This window comes from Plecotus auritus (genome assembly GCF_963455305.1).
Source record: "Plecotus auritus genome assembly, chromosome: 7".
In the NCBI taxonomy this organism is placed as follows: Eukaryota; Metazoa; Chordata; class Mammalia; order Chiroptera; family Vespertilionidae; genus Plecotus; species Plecotus auritus.
Genome location: NC_137774.1, coordinates 91957155 through 91981454, shown reverse-complemented (window position 1 = coordinate 91981454; position 24300 = coordinate 91957155). Strand labels below are relative to the sequence as shown.

The window sequence follows — 24300 nt, the reverse complement described above, 5'->3', positions numbered from 1 at the left end:
GGTGCTATTTATTGAGACTGAGAAGACTAAAAGATAAACATGCATTAGAGGTGTGGGCATGTGTGAATTAAAAGCCCAATATTGGTTATGTTACATATGAGATGATACTTAGGCATCCAAGTGGAGTCGAGCTCAGTGGAGAAGTCAAGCAGGGGTACAGTTTGGGACTCATTGGTATACAGGGGTGAAATGAATCAGCTAGACTCTAGATTTTAGAGTGGTGGTTCTCAACTAGCATTTTTAAAATTAAGCAATAATTTTCAGTTTACTAAATGAAACAGACCTGCAACATAGTCTGCATGAATACAAAAGCCATCTATAGCAAGTGACAAGGAAACTGGGTAAAAGGGGGGAAAGCATTGGAAAAAAAGATTCTCTTGAAATAAAAAAATCAAACCGTTATTATAAGGGACGTTACCAAGAACTGTTATATTTTCCCCATCTCATTGATGGAAGTCAACAAGAACATCTAGCACTTTGTGTTCATGTCAAATGTCAGATCAGAGCATCCTAACAAACAAAAAAGAAGCCCTTAATCTGCCAAACCATATAACAGTATATCAATAACTAACTCCAGAGTTCAAATTCAAAAGAAGAGAAAATGGCAATTGAAAAGCTGATGTGGCAGTAATCCTATGAATGGGTTTTTGATATCTCTTCTTCCAGGGGACATTTGGCAACTCCTGGTAATTTTTTTGGTTGTTACAGCTGGATTGGGGGAGGTTTGCTACTGGCAACCACAGGGTGGAGTCCAGGGATGCTGCTAAACATCCTACGATATACAGGTCAGCCCCCACAACAGAAGATTGTCTGGCCTCATCAGTACTGCTGAGGTTGAGAAGCCCTTTCCTAGAATGAAAGTATAGATAGAGAAGAAAGGTGACTATGACCAAGGGCATTCTTACGTGAAGATAGAGCCTCCCATAATGAAGACAGCAGGAACAGAGGTATGAGGGAAGCCTGGAGAGTATGTGTGTGTGGACTTCTGGAAGTGGAGAGTATTGGGGAAGGAGGAATGCTCAACTGGGTTAAACGCAGCTAAGAAATTTCCATCATTTGAGCACAGAGAGAAGTGACTAATGGATTAGGTGAGATGGACATTGTGATGACCTTGATAAGAACAGTTTCTGTGGTTTGATAGGGTTAGAAGCTCCAGGGGAGAAGCTTGTGCCAATAGCCAACACTTACTGAGCATTTATTTCCTCCCTGCTCAGAATACCTTACGTGTAATTTCATTAACCCACACACTACAAATAGGTACTATTATGCTCATTTTATAGAAGTGGCGATGCTAATATTACCCCCATTTTACAGAGATGCAAACTGAGGTACACAGAGACTAATTACCATAAGACAGCCCATAGTAAATGCCACAGCTAGGATTAGGATGTAGAGAGTTTGGAGGTGAGGAAGTGGAGACAGTGATTCAACACCACCCTTTTGAGAAATCTTGCTGTAAAGAGAACAAAGATGGGTACAGAGGATGTTTGTGTGCTAATAGGAATGATCCATGTAAAGGTTGAAATTGATGGAGGGGAGGCTGAGAACAGAAGTTCTTGAGGAAGTGTCAAGGGTTTGGGCTCTCCCTGAGCATCATACTGGTAACTGAAGTGGACCCTAACTGTTTTGATCAAGATGACCTACCTCTGGATTCAACTTCTCCATCAGTTCCTATTGGTGCTGGGCAGCTCCTTGCAGCCTCCACCCCTTGCTAAAAGGAGGCTTCCCTGCAGGGAGCTGCTGCACAGGCCCAGCCCTTCCCCTTCAGTGTCCTTGGAGCACCAGTCATGCTCAGGAACCAGTATCTCAGCCCTGTAGTCAGGAGCCAGGGCCCAAGTTGGCGAGGCGGTTTTGTCAGTACACATCAGCAATTCTCCACCCAACATTGACCTTCATGATCCATATCATAAGCCTCCTCAGGGTCTTCACTCATTACTCTCTCCCTGCTGTTGCCATACCAGTCTCCTTAAACTCTCTCAGGTACTGAATGTTTTTGCCTTCTTTTTCACCCTCTCTTCTGGCTAAGTCTTGCCTAGCCTCCTGTCTCAGCTTAGCAGTCACATCTCAGACAGCCTTTCTCTGATTCCCGCAACTAGGTTAGGTTCTCTCATTAGCACCTACTCCAACACTGAGAGTATAGTGCTTTTCTTACTTGTGTTTTGTGTCCAATGTCTGCATTCCATGCTAGAATGTAACCTTCATGAAGGTAGGTCTAGTTTACCACAGTTATTTTCAATGCCTGGCATGTAGTAGATGCTCAGTAATTATATGCTAAAAAAACAAATGAACTGTTGACTATTTTATAGCTTGCTTGTTATTTACATAGTTCATATGTTATTATATAGTTCAATATTTTATTCTCTACACACATTTCACTACAAAATTTATTCTTATTTTTATCAATCTTTACCTGAGGATATTTTTTTCATTGATTTTAGAGAGAAGGGAATGGAGAGAGGTGGGGAGGAAAAGGGAGAGAAAGGGAGAGAGAGAGAAGAGAGAGAGAGAGAGAGAGAGAGAGAGAGAGAGAGAGAGAGAGAGAGAGAGAGATGAGAGGTGAGAGAAAAACATTGATCAGCTGCCTCATGCATGAGCCCTGACTTGGTCAAACCCACAATGTTTCAGTGTATGGGACCATGCTTGAAACCATGGAGCCACAGCAGCCAGGGCTCACTACAGAATTTTGAGGCTTTCCTGATTTATGTTCATGATTACTTTAATCTTTGCCTGAAGATGCATTAAGAAAGAGTTTAATTCAATATCTTACTTTTTGAGCACTCATTTAAAATAGAAAGAGGTAATAAGCTTTACGTTATTGTTTCTTCCCTATAGGATGGCTAATTTGGTTCTATGTGAACCAATAGAGCTTTATAACATCTTGAATCAGGTCACAAAACTATCCAGATTGACTGAACCCAACTATCTCTGTTTATTGGGTAAGTACTTAAAATATTTTGTGGATAGCACTCTTCAAACATTATTTTTGATGAACCAAAAAACTTTTGGGGATAGAGGAATAAATGACTAGAAATAAGACTTATTAGGCATAGCGTAAAATGCTGCTACTCGTTCACATGACTTGGAAATCATTCCAGATTAAATCTAGATGTTCCTGACTCCTCTTGTTTTAGTGAAATATAGCAAACATCTAACAAATATATAGTAACAGTAATAAACACCATGTATTCAGATTTAACATAAATTAAATGTTACAGACACAGATGTAATCCTCTTCTGTATCCCATCCTGAACCCACTTCTTTCCCTCCCCAAAAGATAACTGCTTCTATATTTTTACATTTTTACTGCATATGCAGGCATCCCAAAATAATGTGTTTAAATATTTACACAAATAGTATCATAATGTACAATCATTATGCAACTTGCTGTTTTTGGCTTAAAATTATATTTTTAAGACCCCGCCCCCTGTCTAAATGTGAAGATCTAATTTATTTACTTTGACTGTTAGTTATGAAATGGATCTGTTCCTAATTGATTACAATGTGTTGCTTGCATTGTGTGCCTCTAATTATTAGGCTCTACAGCAGCGGTTGCAATGTGATTGCAATGTGTGTGCCTCTAATTATTAGGCTCTACAGCAGCGGTTCTCAACCTGTGGGTCGCGACCCACAGGTTGAGAACCGCTAGCAGGGTTGCCTAAGACGATCGGAAAACACAGATTTACATTACGATTCATAACAGTAGCAAAATTACAGTTATGAAGTATCAATGAAAATAATTTTATGGTTGGGGGTCACCACAACATGAGGAACTGTATTAAAGGGTCGCGGCATTAGAAAGGTTGAGAACCACTGCTCTAATGGATAGTGCTGCAATGAACAACTTTGTGCATCCCTCCTTATTCATGTGCAGCAGTTTACCTACCTATGGTATAGGCTTAAAGTAAGTCAGTGAACAGGGAAACAAGTAACATAATATTCCTGGGTCCCCATGATCTCCATGTTTACAGGTGACTATTATACATGCTTAAGTTTGGAACCATGATAAGAGGGAATACTCTGTCTTTACTCTCAGTAAGTTGAAATTTGATTTTTAAAGTTACTTTCTTCCATAGAAAATATATTATTCTGAAATAGTCTAACATCTGTACCTACCACAAATATTTATTTTTTATTGTGGTAATTTATACATATAAAATTTATCATTTTAAAGTGTACAGTTCAGTGACATTAAAGTACATTCACATTGTTGTGCAACTGTTGCCACTGTCTGGCACCAGAACTTTTTCATCATCCCAAATTGAAATTCTGTGTCCATTATTTTATTTTATTTTATTTTTTTTTTCAAATTTTTTATTAAGGTATTATATGTGTACATATCTTACTATTGCCCCCCCCCACCCCACTCCCATACATGCCCTCACCCCCCAATGTTTTGCATCCGTTGGTTACTCTTATATGCATGCATACAAGTCCTTCAGTTGATCTCTTATTTCCCCCACCTCTCCCTAACCTTACCGCTGTAATTAGACACTCTGTTTGATGCTTTACTGCCTCTGTATCTATCTTTTTGTTCATCAGTTTATAATGTTTTTCATTATCCCTAAATGAGTGAGATCATGTGGTATTTTTCTTTCATTGCCTGGCTTATTTCACTTAGCATAATGTTCTCTAATTCCATCCAGGTGTCTACAAATGGTAGTAATTCCTTCTTTTTTATGGCAGCATAGTATTCCATTGTGTAGATGTACCATAGTTTTCTGATCCAGTCATCTGCTGACGGGCACCTAGGCTGTTTCCAAATCTTAGCTATCGTAAATTGTGCTGCTATAAACATAGGGGTGCATATATCCTTTCTGATTGGTGTTTCTGGTTTCTTAGGATATATTCCTAGGAGTGGGATTACTGGGTCAAATGGGAGTTCCATTTTCAGTTTTTTGAGGAAACTCCATACTGTTCTCCACAGTGGCTGCACCAGTCTGCATTCCCACCAGCAGTGCACGAGGGTTCCTTTTTCTCCGCATCCTCGCCAACACTTGTCGTTTGTTGATTTGTTGATGATAGCCATTCTGACAGGTGTGAGATGGTATCGCATTGTCGTTTTGATTTGCATCTCTCGGATAATAAGTGACTTTGAGCATGTTTTCATGTGTCTCTTGGCCTTCCTTCTGTCTTCTTTCGAAAAGATTCTATTTAGGTCCGTTGCCCATTTTTTTTATTGGATCATTTATCTTCCTTTTATTAAGTTGTATAAGCTGCCTGTAGATGTTGGAAATTAAACCTTTATCAGTGATACCATTTGCAAATATGTTCTCCCATACAGTGGGGTTTCTTGTTGTTTTGTTGATGGTTTTTTTTGCTGTGCAAAAGCTTTTTATTTTGATGTAGTCCCATTTGTTTATTTTCTCTTTGGCTTCCATTGCCCTAGGGGCAGTATCACTGAAAAAGTTCTTTCGGCATATGTCTGAGATTTTGCTGCCTGAGGATTCCTCTAGTATTTTTATGGTTTCCCGTCTTATATTTAAGTCCTGTATCCATTTTGAGTTTATTTTTGTGTATGGTGTAAGTTGGTGATCTAGTTTCATTTTTTTGCATGTATCTGTCCAATTTTCCCAACACCATTTATTGAAGAGACTGTCTTGACTCCATTGTATGCTCATGCCTCCTTTGTCAAATATTAATTGCGCATATTGGTTTGGGTCGATATCTGGATTCTCTATTCTATTCCATTGATCTATATGTCTGTTCTTGTGCCAGTACCAGGCTGTTTTGAGGACAGTGGCTTTGTAATACAGCTTGAAATCTGGTATTGAGATCCCTCCTACTTTATTCTTCTTTCTCAGCATTGCTGTGGCTATTCGGGGTCTTTTTTTATTCCAGATGAATTTTTGGAGAGTTCTTTCTAGGTCTGTGAAATATGCTGTTGGTATTTTAATGGGGAGTGCATTGAATCTATAGATTGCTTTGGGTAGTATGGACATTTTGATGATGTTGATTCTACCAATCCATGAACATGGTATGTTCTTCCATCTGTTTACATCTTCCTCTATCTCTTTTTTCAGTGTCCTGTAGTTTTCCGCAAATAGGTCTTTTACCTCCTTGGTTAGGTTTATTCCTAAGTATCTTAATTTTTTTGGTGCGATGGAAAATGGGATTGCTTTTTTAGTCTCTCTTTCTGTAAGTTCACTGTTGGTGTATAGAAATGCCATAGATTTCTTGGCGTTAATTTTGTATCCTGCTACCTTGCCGAATTCATTTATTAAGTCTGTTAGTTTTTTGATAGAGTCTTTCGGGTTTTTTATGTACAATATCATGTCATCTGCAAATAAGGACAGCTTTACTTCTTCTTTTCCAATTTGGATGCCTTTTATTTCTTCTTCTTGTCTAATTGCAATGGCTAATACTTCCAGTACTATGTCAAACAGGAGTGGTGAGAGTGGGCATCCTTGTCTTGTTCCTGTTCTTAGGGGAAATGGTTTTAGTTTTTGCCCATTGAGTATGATGTTAGCTGTGGGTTTATCATATATAGCTTTTATTATGTTGAGGTATGATCCTTCTATTCCCACCTTGTTGAGAGTTTTTATCAAGAAAGGGTGTTGGATTTTGTCAAATGCTTTTTCTGCATCAATTGATATGACTATGTGATTTTTATCTCTCAATTTGTTTATGTGATGTATCACATTTATTGATTTTCGGATATTGAACCATCCTTGCATTCCTGGGATAAACCCTACTTGGTCATGGTGTATGATATTTCTGATGTACTGCTGGATCCGATTTGCTAGAATTTTGTTGAGGATTTTGGCATCTACATTCATGAGGGATATTGGCCTGTAATTCTCTTTCATTGTGTTGTCTTTATCTGGTTTTGGTATTAGGGTGATGCTGGCTTCATAGAAGGAGCTTGGAAGTGTTCCTTCCTCTTGAATTTTTTGGAATAGTCTGAGGAGGATAGGTTTTAGTTCTTCCTTGAATGTTTGGTAAAACTCTCCTGTGAAGCCGTCTGGCCCCGGGCTTTTGTTTGCCGGAAGCTCTTTGATGACTGCTTCAATTTCTTCCATAGTTACTGGCATATTGAGCTGTTTAGATTCTTCCTGATTGAGTTTTGGAAGGTTATATTTTTCTAGGAATATGTCCATTTCCTCCAGGTTGTCCAGTTTGTTGGAATAGAGTTGTTCGTAGTATTTTTTAACAATCCTTTGTATTTCGGCGGGATCTGTTGTTATTTCACCTCTTTCATTTCTGATTTTGTTTATTTGGGTCCTCTCTCTTTGCTTCTTGGTGAGCCTGGCTAGAGGTTCATCAATCTTGTTTATCCTTTCAAAGAACCAGCTCTTGGTTTTGTTGATCTTTTGTATTGTTTCTTTGGTCTCTATGTCGTTTATCTGTGCTCTGATCTTTATTATTTCCTTCCTTCTGCTTACACTGGGCTTTTCTTGTTGCTCTTTTTCTAACTCTTTGAGTTGTTGGGTTAGGTAATTTATTACCCCTGTTTCTTGTTTTTTGCAGTAGGCTTGTAGAGCTATGAACTTCCCTCTCAAGACTGCTTTCACTGTGTCCCATAGATTTTGGATTGTAGTGTTTTCATTGTCATTTGTTGTCATGATGTTTTTTATTTCTTCTTTGATCTCTCTGGTAACCCAGTCATGGTTTAATAGCATGCTGTTTAGTCTCCATGTGTTTGATTTCTTTGGGTTGTTTTTATTGTAGTTGATTTCCAGTTTTATGCCACTGTGGTCTGAGAAGATGCTTGATATGATTTCTATCTTCTTGAATTTGAAGAGACTTTGCCTATGTCCCAACATATGGTCTATCTTTGAAAATGACACATGTGCACTTGAGAAGAATGTATATTCTGTGGCTTTGGGGTGAAATGTTCTGAAGATGTCAATTAATTCCATCTGGTCTAGTGAGTCATTTAGGATTGATGTTTCTTTGCTGATTTTTTGTTTAGAGGATTTGTCCAATGGTGATAGTGGGGTATTAAAGTCTCCTACTATGATTGTATTGCTGTCAATCTCTCCCTTGATATCCTCCAGGAGTTTTTTTATGTATTTGGGTGCTCCTGTATTGGGTGCATATATGTTTACCAGAGTTATTTCTTCTTGTTGGATTGCTCCCTTTAGTATTATGAAGTGGCCTTCCTTATCTCTTGTTATGTCCTTCAGTTTGAGATCTAATTTGTCAGATATAAGTATTGCTACCCCAGCTTTTTTTTCAGTTCCATTTGCCTGGAAAACCTTTTTCCATCCCTTCACCCTCAGTCTGTGTGCGTCTTTTTTTCTGAGGTGAGTTTCTTGTAGACAGCAGATATATGGGTCATGTTTTCTTATCCAGTCCATTACCCTATGTCTTTTGATTGGGGCATTTAATCCATTTACATTTAAAGTTATTATTGATAGGTACTTATTTGTTGCCATTCCTATTCTTTACACCTGTGTTCCTTCTTCGCTTCCTATTTCTTTTTTTTTTTTTTTTTTTACAGCAGACCCTTTAGCATTTCTTGCATTGCTGGTTTGGTGGTAATAAATTCCCTTAGACCTTTTTTGTCTGTGAAGCTCCTGATTTCACCTTCAATTTTGATTGACAGCCTTGCTGGGTACAGTATTCTTGGATTCAGACCCTTCCTTTGCATGACTTTGTATATTTCATTCCATTCCCTTCTGGCCTGATGAGTTTCTGTTGAGAAATCAGTTGCTAGTCTGATGGGGGTTCCTTTGTATGTAACTTTCTGTCTCTCTCTGGCTGCTTTTAAGATTCTTACTTTGTCATTGGTGTTTGCCAATTTAATTATAATGTGCCTTGGCGTCGGTCTTTTGGGGTTCATTTTGCTTGGGACTCTGTGAGCTTCTTGGATTTGTGTGGGTTTTTTCTTCTCTATATCAGGGAAATTTTCTGTCATTATTTCTTCAAATAGGTTTTCTATTCCTTGCTCAGCTTCCTTTCCTTCTGGAACCCCTATTATGCGGATGTTGTTTTGTTTCGTGTTGTCCCAAAGTTCCCTTAGGCTCTCCTCCTGCCTTTTAATTTTTTTTTCTAGAAGTTGCTGTACTTGGGTATTTTTTCCCATCTTGTCTTCTAGCTCACTGATGCGGTCCTCTGCTTCTTCTAGTCTACTCTTGATGCTTTCTATTGAGTTCTTTACAGCAGCGATGTCATTTTTCATTTCTTCTTGGTTCTTCTTCATTTCCTCTTGGTTCTTGCTCATATTGTCGAATTTGTCTTCCATTCTTTTCAGCCACCTTATGACCATTTCTCTGAATTCTTTTTCTGGAAGGTTGCTTGCCTCCATTTCATTTACTTCCTTTTCTGGTGATGCCTGCTTTTCTTTCATGTGCGGGCTGTGTCTTTGTCTCCCCATGGTCTCTCTTCTCTGGGTGTCTGGTTATGTAGTTCTCTCTCTCCTGCGTCGATTTAAAGGCACAAAACACAGCACTACCAGGTACAACACACAAGGCACTGAACAGAAATGTATTCACGATATTAACAACCTCCAATAAAGGTGACCACCAGAGAAAGGCAAATCAGGGGATAGTAGAGAAAGAAGAAGCGGAAAAGGAAAGAAAGAAGAAGAAGAAGAAAAAAAGGGGGGTGTCAAAATGAAATTGGGAAAAGGGAAAAAAAGAAGAAAAAACGTAAGAGAGACAAGAAAGAGACTAAGAGAGAAAGGGAAACAGACTATATATATTGGGGATAAAACTCCAATAGAACAATCACTAATCCCAGCAAATGCCAGCAACAAGTACCTGGGGATTAATACAAACTACAACACCAACTAATATTGAGTGAGGCAAGGGAAAACAGAAGCACTATACAAACAAAAAAATAAACAAAAGAAGAATAAGCAAAACAATCTCACAAAAAAGCATAAAAATTCAATATAATCTACATTCAAACGAACAACAACAAAAGGACAGAGAGAAGAACAATTTTTTGGATAGTTAAGACAGCGAAGAGAGAGGTGTATGGACTTGGAGCAGGGGATTGGAGATTAGATATATAAGTAGGGTGAAATTTTAAAAGGGGGTAAACAGAAAGAATAGGGAAAATCTAAAGCAGGAAAGGGGTAAGATAAACAGGACACTGAAAAGGGAAAAGTGAGGAAGAGAGTGATGGCATAAAGGTAGATTTGAGATAGAGTAAAATGATGCTAAAGGAAAGATAAAAATAGAATGTAGAACATTAATCCCAAAACAAAATGAAGGGAAAATAAAATGACACTTAAAAAAAAAAAAAAGATAAAATAGCAGTAGTAATAATACGGATTGAAAATAAAAATGTAATAATTAAAAAGGTAAAATCAAGTGAGGAAAAAAAATTAGTTTCTTGAGTAAAAGATGCAAAAAATGAAAATAAAAAAATAAAAAATAAAAATAAAATGTGGAGTAGTGAAGGTCATTCACTTCCTCTGTTGTTCTGTTTGGCTCGCCTGTTTCTCAGTCCGGACAGTATTGCAGTTCCCTGCGTTCCACTGCTCTTCAGTGATGTAAGCCAGTCCTGATTTTAAGCAGGCGGTGTGTCTTAATTCGTATTCCTTTATTTTTGATTACACAAGAGTCAATTTGTGATTCAGCCCCTGGGTGGCAGTGTTTCTGGATTGACTTCTGGGTTTATCTATGGCCTCTCTAGGGAGTGTTAGAGTCTTCTTTCCCTGTGGCACCGGTAGGGTTTGTGGGAGTGGGCTGCCTCAGAGCTGACTCTCGGATGGTCACTCCCCGCTCCGATCCCCAGGTTCCAGAAAAACAACTTTCCCCTGCAGTCTCCCAGGGTGTCCCCAACTGGGTGAACCTATGAATTGGGCTTAGTAATCAGAAGCAAGAATTTCAAGAGGAAAAAGCCCAAGTGTGCGCACTCTGTGGCTGCGCGTAAGTCTAGCACACCCCTGAAATTCTTAGGGTGTCCCTGCACTTCAGATCAAAATGGGTTGCTTTTTAGAGAGCCCTTCTGTTAGCAGCTCTGAGGACCCCCTTCCACATTCACAGATCACGCCAGCCCCAGCAGCCACCGATTTTTCTAGGCACAGACTTCCCTGGTCCTCCAGCTCCCGCAAAACGCGCGTTCCTCTCTCCCGCCGGGACCAGAGACCTCACCTTATCCCAGGTGAAATCTGACCTTTCTGTGGTGGAGTGTAGAGCTCCTCTGAACCCGTGTGTCTGCGCCAATTGGGGAGCGTTGTTCTGGGGCTCGCAGCTGTTCCGTGGGTGCCGCAGTTGTGGATTCTCAGGCTTCTGATAAGCTCCACTTTCCGGTTCCAGATGGCGGCGACTCCGCGTCCAAGCCCGCAGCTCCGGGAGGGGACCCAGCCGCAGTGGGAGCTGCCAGGTCAGGGGAACCCCGTCTAGCAGTCTCCCACCTTCTTCTGGAGTTCAGCTGTCCCCCAACTTGCCAACAAACACTCCTAGTGCGACCCTCAGCTGTTCTTTCTTTCTGCTCCGGGACAAGGCTCGGAACACGTCTGTCTATTCCGCCGCCATTTTTCTCCCGGCCATTATTTTATTTTTAAACAAGAATGATTTTCATGGTTACATTCATGGCTTCTACCCTCAGTATCTTCTCTTGCTTTCCTACCCAGCTAACATTAGTTTCACTCATTTCTATTTATTTATATTTTTAAAAATCTTTATTGTTGAGACTATTAAAGATGCCCCACCCCCGTTATCCCCTTCACCAGGATCCTGCCCCACCCCAGGCCTTCACCACCCTATTGTCTGTATCCATGGGTTATGCATATCTACAGTATATCTATAAAAGCCTTATATGCAAAGTGTCCCCTCAAGAGTTCGACTGACCAGGAGTTCAATCGCTTGCTATGATGTGCGCTGACCATCAGGGGGCGGTATAGAACGAAGGAAGGCCCTGGCTAGCAGCTGGCACCGCTAGGGACACTACCCATGCACAAATTTTGTGCACTGGGCCTCTAGTATGCATATAAGTTCTTTGGCTAATCTCTTCCAACTCCCCCTCCCCCCTTCTCTCTGAGATTCTTTAATCTGTTCCAGTCTGTCCTGGAAACAAATGAAAATGAACACATAACAACCCAAAATCTATGGGACACAGCAAAAGCAGTCCTGAGAGGGAAGTTCATAGCACTGCAGGCATATTTCAAAAACAAGAAAAATCAGCAATAAACTATTTAACCCTACAACTTAAAGAACTAGAAAACTAGAAAGAGAACAACAAGAAAAGCCCAGAGTAAGTAGAAGGAAGGAAAGAATAAAGATCAGAGCAGAAATAAATACCTTAGGGACAAAAAAAAAAACAACACAAAAAACAAACTAACAAAAAAACAAACCACAAAAAATCAATGAAACCAAGAGTTGGTTCTTTGAAAGGATAAACAAAATTGCTAAACCATTAGCCAGACTCATCAAGAAACAAAGAGGACCCAAATAAAATCAGAAATGAAAGTGGAGAAGTAACCACAAACACCTCAGAAATACAAAGCATTTTAAGAATATACGATGAATAACTATATGCTAACAAGCTAGACAATGTGGATGAAATAGAAAAATTCCTAGAAAAATACAATCTCCCAAAAGTGAATCAGGAAGAATCATAAAATCTGAATAGGTTAATAACATTAAATAGAAGCAGTAATTAAATAAAACTCCCACCAAACAAAAGCCCCGGTCTGGACGGCTTCACAGGGGAGTTTTTCCAATCATTCAAAGAAGTACTAACACCTATACTCCTCAAACTATTTCAGAAAATCCAAGAGGAAGGAACACTTCCAGACTCTTTTTATGACGCCAGCATTATCCTAATTCCAAAACCAGATAAAGACACTACAAAGAAAGAGAATTATAGGCCAATATCCCTGATGAACATAGGTGCTAAAATCCTCAACAAAATATTAGCAAATCACATCCAGCAATATATTAAAAAGATCATACACCATGATCAAGTGGGATTTATTCCAGGGATGCAAGGCTGGTACAATACTCACAAATCAATAAATGTGATACATCACATAAACAAATTGAAAGATAAAAATCACACTATCATATCAATAGATGCAGAAAAAGCATTCGACAAAATGCAACACCCATTTTTGATAAAAACTCTGAGCAAAGTTGGAATAGAGGGAGCATAAACATCATAAAAGCCATATATGACAAACCTACAACCAACATCATATTCAATGGGCAAAAACAAAAACCAATGCCCTTAAGAACAGGAACAAGACAGGGATGCCCACTTTCACCACTCCTGTTCAGTATAGTACTGGAAGTGCTAGCCATAGCAATTAGACAAGAAGAAGAAATAAAAGTCATCCAAATTGGAAAAGAAGTAGAACTGTCATTATTCGCAGATGACATGATATTGTATATAGAAAACCCCAAAGACTCCATCAGAAAACTAGACTTAATAAATGAATTTGGCAAGGTAGCAGGATAAAAAATTAACACCCAGAAATCTATGGCTTTTTTATACATTAATAATGAACTCACAGAAAGAGAAACTAAACAAAAACAATCCCATTTACCATTGCAACAAAAAAATTATGATACCTAGGAATAAACTTAACTAAGGAGGTAAAAGACCTATACTTGGAAAACTACAGGACATTGAAAAAAGAGATAGAGGAAGACATAAACAAATGGAAGACTACACCATATTCATGGGTTGCTGGAATCAACATCATTAAAATGTCCATAACTACCCAAAGCAATCTATAGATTCAATGCAATCCCCATTAAGATACCAATGGACTATTTCACACACCTAGAACAAACTCTCCAAAAATTCATCTGGAATAAAAAAAGACCCTGAATAGCTGCAGCAATCCTGAGAAAGATGAACAAAGTTGGAGGGATCACAATACCAGATATCAAGCTATATTACAAAGCCACTGTTCTCAGAACTGCCTGGTACTGGCACAAGAACAAACATATAGATCAGTGGAACAGAAGAGAGAACCCAAGTCATTATGCTCAATTAATATTTGACAAAGGAGGCAAGAGCATACAATAGAGTCAATAAATGGTGTTGGGAAATTTGGACAGATACAGGCAAAAAAAATGAAACTAGGCCACCAACTTACACCATACACAAAAATAAACTCAAAATGGATAAAGGACTTAAGCATAAGATGGGAAACCATAAAAATCTTAGAAGAATCCATAGGCAGCAAAAATATCAGACATATGTTGTAGCAATATCTTTACTGATACAGTTTCTACGACAATGGAAACTAAAGAGAAAATAAACAAGTGGGACTACATTAAAATAAAAAGCTTCTGCACATCAAAAGAAGCCATCAACAGAACAATAAGAAAGCCCACTGCATAGAAGAATATATGTTATCTCTGATAAGGGTCTAATCTCCAAAATTTACAGGGAACTCATACATCTTAACAAAAGGAAGAAAAACAAATCAAAAAATGGGCAAAGGACCTAAATAGACACTTTTTGAAAGAAGACATAAAGAAGGCCAAGAGATATATGAAAACATGCTCAAAGTCACTAATCATCCAAGAGATGCAAATCAAAACGACAAAGAGGTACCACCTCACACCTGTCAGAATGGCTATCATCAACAAATCAACAAACGACAAGTGCTGGCAAGGATGTGGAAAAATGGATCCCTCATGCACTGCTGGTGGGAATGCAGACTGGTGCAGCCACTGTGGCAAACAGTGTGGAGTTTCCTCAAAAAATTCAAATTGGAACTCCCATTTGACCCAGTAATTCCATTTCTTGGAATATATCCCAAGAAATCAGAAACACCAGTCAGAAAGGATATATGCACCCCTATGTTCATAGCAGCACAATTTACAATAGCTAAGATTTGGAAACAGCCTAAGTGCTCATCAGCAGATGAGTGGATTAAAAAACAGTGGTACATATACACAATGGAATACTACACTGCTGTAAAAAAGAAGGAACTGGAGAAACCAAGATGGCGGCATAGGTAAACACCTAAACTGCTGCCTCACACAACAATTTCAAAACTACAACTAAAAGACAAAACGAACATAATCCAGAACCACAGGAAGGCTGGCTGAGTGGAAATTCTACAACTAGAAGGAAAGAGAAAAGCACACTGAGACTCAGAGAAACTGCAAAAGGCAGAGGTACTAAGATGCGCGCGCGAAGAGAGCTGGACACTGAGTGCACGGCTGGCTTTCTCAAGCGGGAGGGAGACAAAAGCTCCCGACTGCGCTGAACTCCAGTTCCGGGCGAGACTCTGGGGACCCAGACTCACACGGGGTGAAACTGGACTGTCAGAAAAGAGAAAAGCACACTGAGACTCAGAGGAACTGCGGAAGGCAGAGGTACCGAGGCGCATGCGGAGAGGGCAGGCAACTGAGTACGTGACTGGCTTTCTCAAGTGGAGGGAGACGAAAGCTCCTGACTGCACTGAACTCCAGTTCTGGTCGAGACTCTGGGGACCCAGATTCGTTCGTGGAGAAACTGGACTGTCAGGCAGTGGGTGGAACTCGAGGGCAGCTTTCTCTCAGAGGTGCTTGCAGTGATTACCACGGGACACTGAGACACAGGGGCCTATTAGGGCAGGGCTGACGGGAAACCAGTGCTGTCTGCTCTGCCCTGAGACTCCGCCCCATCCAAGCTGAGCACAGAGGCTTTTGCAAGTCTTGTCTCATAAGGGTGTCTGCAGCACAGAAGTTCTCCCAGTGTAGACACAGCTGATCCTCACAGCCAATTGGCCTGGAGGTCAAGTCCTCCCAGTGATACCAACAACAATCAAGGCTTAACTACAACAAGACTGTTCACACAGCCCACAAAGGGGTGCACCAAGAGTGTCCACCTCAGATAACTGGGGAGGCTGAGCCACTGGGCCCTATAGGACACCTAGCACACAAAGCCACTCTATCAACTCAGGGAAGCAGCCAAAATGCGGAGACAAAGAAACAGATCACAAATGAAAGAAATGGAGGAAAGCAAACTACTGGATATAGAGTTCAAAACCATGGTTATAAGGTTTTTCAAGAATTTTCTAGAAAAGACTGATAAATTTAGTGAGACCCTCAAGGATATGAAAAAGGACCAACTGGAAATTAAGGATACACTGACTGAAATAAAAAATATTATACAGAGATCTAACAGCAGACTAGAGGATCTCAAGAATCAAGTCAAAGATTTGAAATACAAAGAAGCAAAAAATACTCAACTGGAAAAGAAAAAAGAATCCAAAAATATGAAGACAGTGTAAGGAGCCTCTGAGATGACTTCAAGCGTACCAATATCAGAATTATGGGGGTGCCAGAAGAAGAGAGAGAGCAAGATACTGAGAACCTATTTGAAGAAATAATGACCGAAAACTTCCCCCACCTGGTGAAAGAAGTAGACTTACAAGTCCAGGAAGCACAGAGAACCCCAAACAAAAGGAATCCAAAGAGGACCACACCAAGACACATCATAATTAAAATGCCAAGAGCAAAAGACAAAGAGAGAATATTAAAAGCAGCAAGAGAAAAACAGTTAATTACCTACAAGGGAGCACCCATACGACTGTCAGTTGATTTCTCAACAGAAACTATGCAGGCTAGATGGGAGTGGCAAGAAATATTCAAAGTGATGAATAGCAAGAACCTACAACCAAGATTACTCTACCCAGCAAAGCTATCATTCAGAATTGAAGGGCAGATAAAGAGCTTCACAGATAAGAAAAAGCTAAAGGAGTTCATCACTGCCAAACCAGTATTATATGAAATGCTGAAAGGTATTCTTTAATAAGAGGAAGAAGAAGAAAAAGGTAAAGATAAAAATTATGAACAACAAATACATATCTATCAACAAGTGAATCTAAAACTCAAGTGAATAAAAAATCTGATGAACAGAATAAACTGGTGAATATAATAGAATCAGGGGCATAGAAAGGGAGTGGACTGACAATTTTGGGGGGAAAGGGGTGTGGGGGTGCAGTAAGAGACTGGACAAAAATCGTACACCTATGGATGAGGACAGTGGGTGGGGGGTCAGGGCAGAGGGTGGGGTGGGAACCGGGTGGAGGGGAGCTATGGGGGGAAAAAGAGGAACAGTTGTAATAATCTGAACAATAAAGATTTATTAAATTAAAAAAAAGGAAAATGCAAAAAAAAAAAGAAGGAACTCTTACCATTTGCAACAGCATGGATGGAACTGTAGAGCATCATGCTAAGTGAAGCCAGTTGGAGAAAGATAAATATCACATATCTCACTTATTTGTGAAATATAATGAACAACATAAACTGATGAACAAAAATAGAGTCAATAGGGAAAATAATATTTTAGAATCTAATAGACATAATCCTGTTATTTGCAGATTTTTAATATTTCCTACAACTTTTGTGACATCATGTTAGTTTTGATAATATTATTATACCTAAAATCTTTTTTTCTTGAAATATTAATGTTTATTGTGTGTAATATTATATTTAAGATCATTTTTTCTTGAATAATTGCATGTAACATTATTATATTTAAAATCGTTTTTCTTCAAAAAAATAAACGAATTTTCACTTCTAAAAAAAAGTAGTAGGTACAGATTTTAATCAGTAATGTACTCTTGCATTAGGGAGAAGAGTGAACTGAACTCCACTTCCGTTTGCACAGAGTTGACTGGTGTTTTATTTTTTATTTATTTTTTATATTTTTATTGATTTCCGAGAGGAAGGGAGAGGGAGAGAGAGAGAGATAGAAACATCAATGATGAGAGAGAATCATTGATTGGCTGCCTCCTGCATGCCCCCCACTGGGGATCGAGTCCATAACCTGCACTGGATATCGAGCCCACAACCTTGGCATATGCCCTGACTGGGTATCAAACCCGTGGCCTCTTGGTTCCTGGGTCAAGGCTCAACCGCTGAGCTACACCCGGCTGGGCGTGACTGGTGTTTTAAAGGGAGAATGAGGAAGTACGGTGTGGGGCAAATAGGGGCTCCGTAGAGTCGGGGAAGTGAAAAATCACAAAAAGGGGGTGGGGTCTAGTCCAAGTGAAATCCATCTGGGTTTGCTCACTAGCATTCATCAAAGTAAGGCTTCTATCTCCCCAGAGTCTGGGAGACAGGGCCCCTATCTTCAGGTCTTGGGTGGAGCAACCAGTTAAATTTTGTGGGAGTCTTGAATTTTCTTAGTCAGATACTTTAAGGGAGGCTGGGGTTATCCTAGGGATGTGACCTTGAGCTGTTTTTAAAGATATCTTAAAGATATCTTCAGATGTCTGAAGTTTTTTTCTCCTCCATTGGTTTATGAGTTCTTTATACATTCTGGGTACAGGTCTTCTGTTAGTTATTTGTGTTACAGATATTTTCTTTATTCTGTGGCTTGCCCTTTTACCTTCTGAATATTGTATTTTGATGAAAAGAGATAGAAGTTCTTAATGTGAAGGATTAAATTTGTCAATATTTTCTTTTATGGTTAATGCTTTCTTATGTGTTTTTTTTTTAAATAGACTTTGTTTTTTAGGTTTTATGCTCAGTTTTAGCACAGCAAAACTGAAAAGAAAGTACAGAGAGTTTCTATATTTTTCCTGCCCCCAGATAGCCTCCCCAGCTATCAACATCCAGTACCATCAGAGTATATATAATTGATGAAGCTACTTTGACCCGTCATTATCATCCAAAGTCCATAGTTTACATTAGGGTTCACTCTTAGTGTTATACATTCTGTGGGGTTGGACAAATATATAATGACATGTACCCATCATTATAGCATTATACAGAATAGTTTCACTGCTCTTACTAGTACAATCCTCTCTTCCCACTAACCCCTGGAAACCACTTATCATTTTACTGTCTCCACAGTTTTGCCTTTTCAGGAATGTCATATAGTCAGAATCATACAATATGTAGCCTTTTCAGATTGGCTTCTTTCACTTATATATGCATTTAACTTTCCTGTCTTTTCATGCGCTTGGTAGCAGTTTTTTTTTTTTTTAGCACTGCATAGTATTTCATTGTCTGGATCTATCATAGTTTATTTATCTACTAGAGGCCTGGTGCACGAAATTCATGCACGGAGGCGGGGGGTTCCCTCAGCTCAGCCTGCACTCTCTCCAACTGGGGCGCGTTGGGCCTAAACTGGCAGTTGGACATCCCTCTCACAATCTGGGACAGCTGGCTCCTAACTGCTCACCTGCCTGCCTGCATGCCTGATTGCCCCTGACTGCCTCTGCCTGCCAGCCTGATGGCCCCTAACTGCCCTCCCCTGCCGTCCTGGTTGCCCCCAACTGCCCTCCCCTGCTGGCCTGATTTCACCCCCAATGGCCCTCCCCTGCCGGCCTGATCTCGCCCCCAATTGCCCTCCCCTGTAGGCCTGATCTCACCTCCAACTGCCCTCCTCTGCTGGCCAATTTGGTTCTGATTGGTTGGTTTCTATGCTAGCATTAAAAGCTCCACCTCCTAGGCAGCCATTGGCTCCCACAGCACCCAGATTTGGTTCTGATTGGTCGGTGTCTCTGCCAGTCAGCGTCAGAAGCTCTGCCTTCTAGGAAGCTATTGGTTCTTCACAGCACCCACATTTGGTTCTGATTGGTTGGTTCCTATGCCAGTCAGCGTCAAAAGCTCCGCCTCCTAGACAACCATTGGTTCTCCACAGCACCCACATTTAGTTCTGATTGATCGGTTCCTATGCTAGTCAGCATCTCCGGGCCTATCTCTGGGCCTGATCAGAGAGGCAGGGCTTAACAGCAGCTCTCCTCTCTCCCCTCCCCACAGAGGCCAGGAGAGAAAGAAAAGCCCGGCTGCTGGTGATGCTCAGAAAGAAAGAGGGAGAGAAATAGAGAGGCAAGTACTGATCAATAGCTGCCACTGAGGCTGCAGATCAGACCCTGCCTCTCTCTCTGGGTCTCAGCCCTCTGGGCATTCAGTGCTGGTCGCCCCGGCAACCCAGCACTGACTGAAGGACTTACGGTTGGTCAGCCTTCAGTTGTGATCAGTGGTTATAGCCCTGGCCTTTTATATATTAGATGTATATTAGATTCACTATTTAAGCACATCTTGATTGCATCTAAGTTTTGGCAATTCTGAATAAAACTGCTATAAACATCTATGTGTAGGCTTTTGTGTGGGGAAATACAGGGGTAAAATAAAAGGAATATGATTACTGATAAGAATATGTTTAGTTTTGCTAGAAACTGCCAAACTGTCTGCCAAAATGGTCGTTCCATTTTGCCATCCCATCAGCAATGAATGAGGGTGTCTGTTGTTCCATATCCTCACCAGCCTTGGGTGTTGTCCATGTTTTGGATTTTTGACATTCTAATAGGTGTGAAGTGGTATTTCAATGTTGTTTTAATTTTCCATCCCCTTTTGACATATGATATTTAATATCTTTTCATATGCTTATTTGCCATCTGTATAGCTTCTTTGGAAAGATGTCTGTTCATATCTTTTGCCCATTTTTTAATGGGGTTGTTTGTTTTCTTATTGTTGAACATTAGGAACTCTGTATTTTGGATAACAGTCATATGTAGCATTTATGCATAAGGCTTAATTTCTGTTCCATGTTCCCCCAATTTTGAGGAGCATCAATAATGCACCTTTTGTCCTTACAGGAGCCTTAGAACCTTAGCTCCTAGGTGCTAAGGTCTAAAATTCCATGGGGACACTTAGCATGCACTCACTCTGGCTTTGATTTCTCCACTCCTCATTTTTTTGGGGCCTCAGAGAAAACTGCCCCTAAATCAAGATACAAAGTCTCACTACCCCTTAAGGCAGTGGTCAGCAAACTGCGGCTTGCCGCTCTGTTGACTAATGAGTTTGCCGACCACTGACCTAGACTCGATTCCAATAATTACAGGGTGTTGTTGTTCCTTGTGATTAAGCCCCCTATCCCAGTGGTCAGCAAACTCATTAGTCAACAGAGCGGCAAACCGCGGCTCGCGAGCCGCAGTTTGCCGACCACTGCCTTAAGGGGATGTGTGGTTGTGATGGGGCAGGTGAGTCTTGGTGTGGGCAGCTCAGAATAGTGGAACAACACCTTGAGTTTTAAGCTGACAGTAGCTATAACTTATTGGCCAAACAAATATATGATGATGATGTGAATTTTCTAGGTAGTTCGGTCATGTGCTCTTTGCAAATACAGTTATTAGTTAAATACTCTTCCTTTTCAGATGTGCGTTCCAAACAGGAGTATGATGAAAGCCATGTGATTACAGCCCGTCGAGTAAAGAAGGTATCCTGATATAGTCAGAATCTGGGGCCGGCTGGCTGTCTTACAGAAGATGGGAAGAGTGGGAAGTTTTATCCTAGATCCAGGAAGTGGCGTCTACTGTTGGACACTTTGGGCAGCAGAGGCAGGACCACTCTTGTGCATCTAACATGAGGGTCTCCCACACTTCTCACGCACTCCGTAGGGTGTCCCTCCCACCACCATGGTCAACAGCTTCATTAAACAAATACTGATTTAATACCTTTATGTGCCAGGCACTGTTCCAGACCCTGGCGATAGAACAAAATACAAGATGCCCTTAATTCATTGTCCGTGCCCTCTCTGAGCTTTTGTTCTACTTAGGAAACAGACCATAGGAGAGTCTGTTCCATATACATTTGTCCAATATGGTTTATTCTACTTAGGGAATAAACTATATGCTTACTGTAACTCAGAGATTTAAACTGCTCCCTCCCATTTCCATCAGATCCTTTCCCATCTTCCTTTCTCCATTCCAACTATTTAAAAAGACTAAGCCCTTCTTCAGCAGTCACCATACCCTGCTTTGGGAGTGAGGTCGTTTTCTCTACCTCCACTGGTTATCTTCTTTCTCAAGACATTGTCATGCCTGGCAGCCTTCACTCAGGATCCATCTCTGATCTCTGCAGTGCTGACCACATTCTCTGCCCTTGACTTCCAGGTTCTTTCTTGCCTCCCTGGTTCCTTCTCTGTCTCTTTGGTTCAGCTTCATTTTCTCCTTCTGCTACATATAAAGAAAACCACTGGGCTATCTTTGATCTCCTTCAGATCTTTTAGTATACTTTCTTGCTCAAAGATCTTACCCAAGCTCCCAGCTTCAAGTATGCACATAGTTGAGCTGTCCTGTCAATTTTACTTCTAAAAGTTTGTCTCATAAAATTCCCACGGCCACTTTGGGTACTCTAACTCTAGCTCTTTCCCAGATATAACTCGACAGGGAGCATGGGCCCTGGTTCATGTATTTTTCCAGGATAAGCTTGCTGCCTAACATGTTTTCCCAAACTCAATCCATGTTTATCTGGGGGTTTTTCGGTGTGTTTTTCTGTTGTTTTTTTGGTGTGTTTTTTGTTTTGTTTTGTTTTGTTTTGTTTTGCCCTTGGATTTTCAACTCTCTGGCTCCATTCCTCTAGCTCTAAACCCCCTGCATTTCCTTCTTTGCTTATTGTAGCCTATTCATAGCCCCTTCATGATACATGGCCTTCAGTTTTCAACTCAGCTCTCAAGTCTGCATATCCCTTTGATTATGGCAGCATCCCCAACTCTGGAAAAGAGCCATTCTCTCTATTTCAGGCCTTCAGAACCCTTAGGCAGACTGACACCTCTTGCCTCCTTTCACCAATGTTTTTGCCAGCAGATTGCAGCCTTTAGTGAACTCCCAGCCCCAGCAGGACACAGAGCCTCTCTATCTGATGCACCTCCCTGACCAGCCTTATCTCCAGCATACTTCTCTCACCTAACACCTCAATAGCATTGCCCTGTTGTGTTTCTTTGGTTCTAAGATGCCCATAACTCTAGCCCCTCATATTTTCACATTTCTAAAATTGGAATGTATCCCACAATTGATTTGCCTCAAAAACACATCTATTATTTTCTGCCTGGCACTCCCTCCCTCCCCGCCCCTTTTTGAGGGGGGACTTCTTCTCTCCCTGCTCAAACCAGGGGGGTCTAGTGGTGCTCAGTACAATAGTATCCAAACCCTGGCCACAAATCAGTCAAGGATAAAAACTGAACAGCTTAGAATTAGAATTAAAGAAGGCAGCTCTTTCTATTGTGATAGTGAAGTTTGGAGGATGGGAGTCTGAGCATCGCTATCGCTGGTGGCCATGACTTGGGCCTCAGGAAAAGTTGAGAAGGTGAAGTCATTGTGCAGGAGAAGCAGAGGAGGAGAGTCTGAGAGGGAGGTCTGGGCTTTAGAGCCCTGGTTCAGGTTTTACTCGGGACCAGTTGCTCCCTACCCTACCTGAAGTATTGTTGTATGCCAATAAATCCCTCTTTTTTTTTTTTTAAATATATTTTATTGATTTTTTACAGAGAGGAAGGGAGAGGGATAGATAGTTAGAAACATCAATGAGAGAGAAACATTGATCAGCTGCCTCCTGCATACCCCGCACTGGGGATGTGCCCGCAACCAAGGTACATGCCCTTGACTGGAACCGAACCCGGGACCCTCCAGTCCGCAGGCCGACGCTCTATCCACTGAGCCAAACCGGTCAGGGCAAATCCCTCTTTTTATGTACATTCCTGATTGCAACTGTTGTTAAATTGGTGGTGCATCGTACAACCAATGGTCTCTTAAGATCTAGGAAATAGAATCCATGTGGATTCTGAACATACTGCTCTCTCTGAGCACAGAGTAGGGGTATGTTTTGCTCATTATTGCATCCTGGGTGCTCTGTCTGGTTCCTGACATCAGGTCGGTACTCCATAGCTATTTGTTGACTAAAGGTAATGACTAGAAGCTGTTCCTTCTGCCTCAAACACCCCTCCAGTCGTTGGCCATCTGGCAAATTTCCGGAAAACACAGATATTTACATTACGATTCATTAACAGTAGCAAAATTAGTTATGAAGTAGCAATGAAAATAATTTTATGGTTGGGGGTCACCACAACATGAGGAACTGTATTAAAGGGTCGTGGCATTAGAAAGGTTGAGAACCACTGCTTTAGGATCTTAGGCAAGTCTGGTTCTGTAAGCTCATTCCCTTGTGGGCAGAAGGCACCGCTTGTTCCTGCCCTTATGTCCACCATGATGGTGACTAAACCACTTCCTGACTACTCTTCATGACCTCCTGGACCTGTTTGCCCATTCCTTCCTTTAACCATATTTATAGCCTAACGTGCCAGGAATTGTTCTAGTAATCCAGGATACATCAGTGTTCCTGCTCTCACAAAGCTTATATTTGAGCTTATAGTTGGCCTCATTTTATCTGCTTGCTCATGACTTCTGCTTATTCAAATCTGCTTATGCGGGATTTTGGCTTTGGCCCCTATCAACAACCACTTGCCCCCAGAGATAGGATATATTAGTTCAGTTGGTGAATCAGTAGGCAGACTGTTCTTTGGCCAGGCACTTATTTCTGGTCCAATTAGCTGTGGTCAGTTTTTCATAGCAGGGGATGTGGGTGTGGAAGATCCTTGGAATTTAGTAGACTCTCCAGTCAACTCTCAGTGCTCTGTGGCCATGTACAGTCAGGAAAACAGGCACA

At 40.8% G+C, this 24300-nt stretch overlaps 1 protein-coding gene across 1 annotated transcript in view; it reads left to right on the top strand.

Annotated features, from left to right (window-relative positions):
* STYXL1 (serine/threonine/tyrosine interacting like 1) overlaps window positions 1–24300 on the top strand; it is an 80758-nt gene that overhangs the window by 11964 nt on the left and 44494 nt on the right. Inside the window, exons 2-3 of the mRNA XM_080680950.1 lie at window positions 2833–2936; window positions 21018–21079. Of these exons, the coding sequence (XP_080537076.1) occupies window positions 2834–2936; window positions 21018–21079 (165 nt within the window). The 5' untranslated portion in view covers window position 2833. The remainder of the gene's footprint in view (window positions 1–2832; window positions 2937–21017; window positions 21080–24300) is intronic.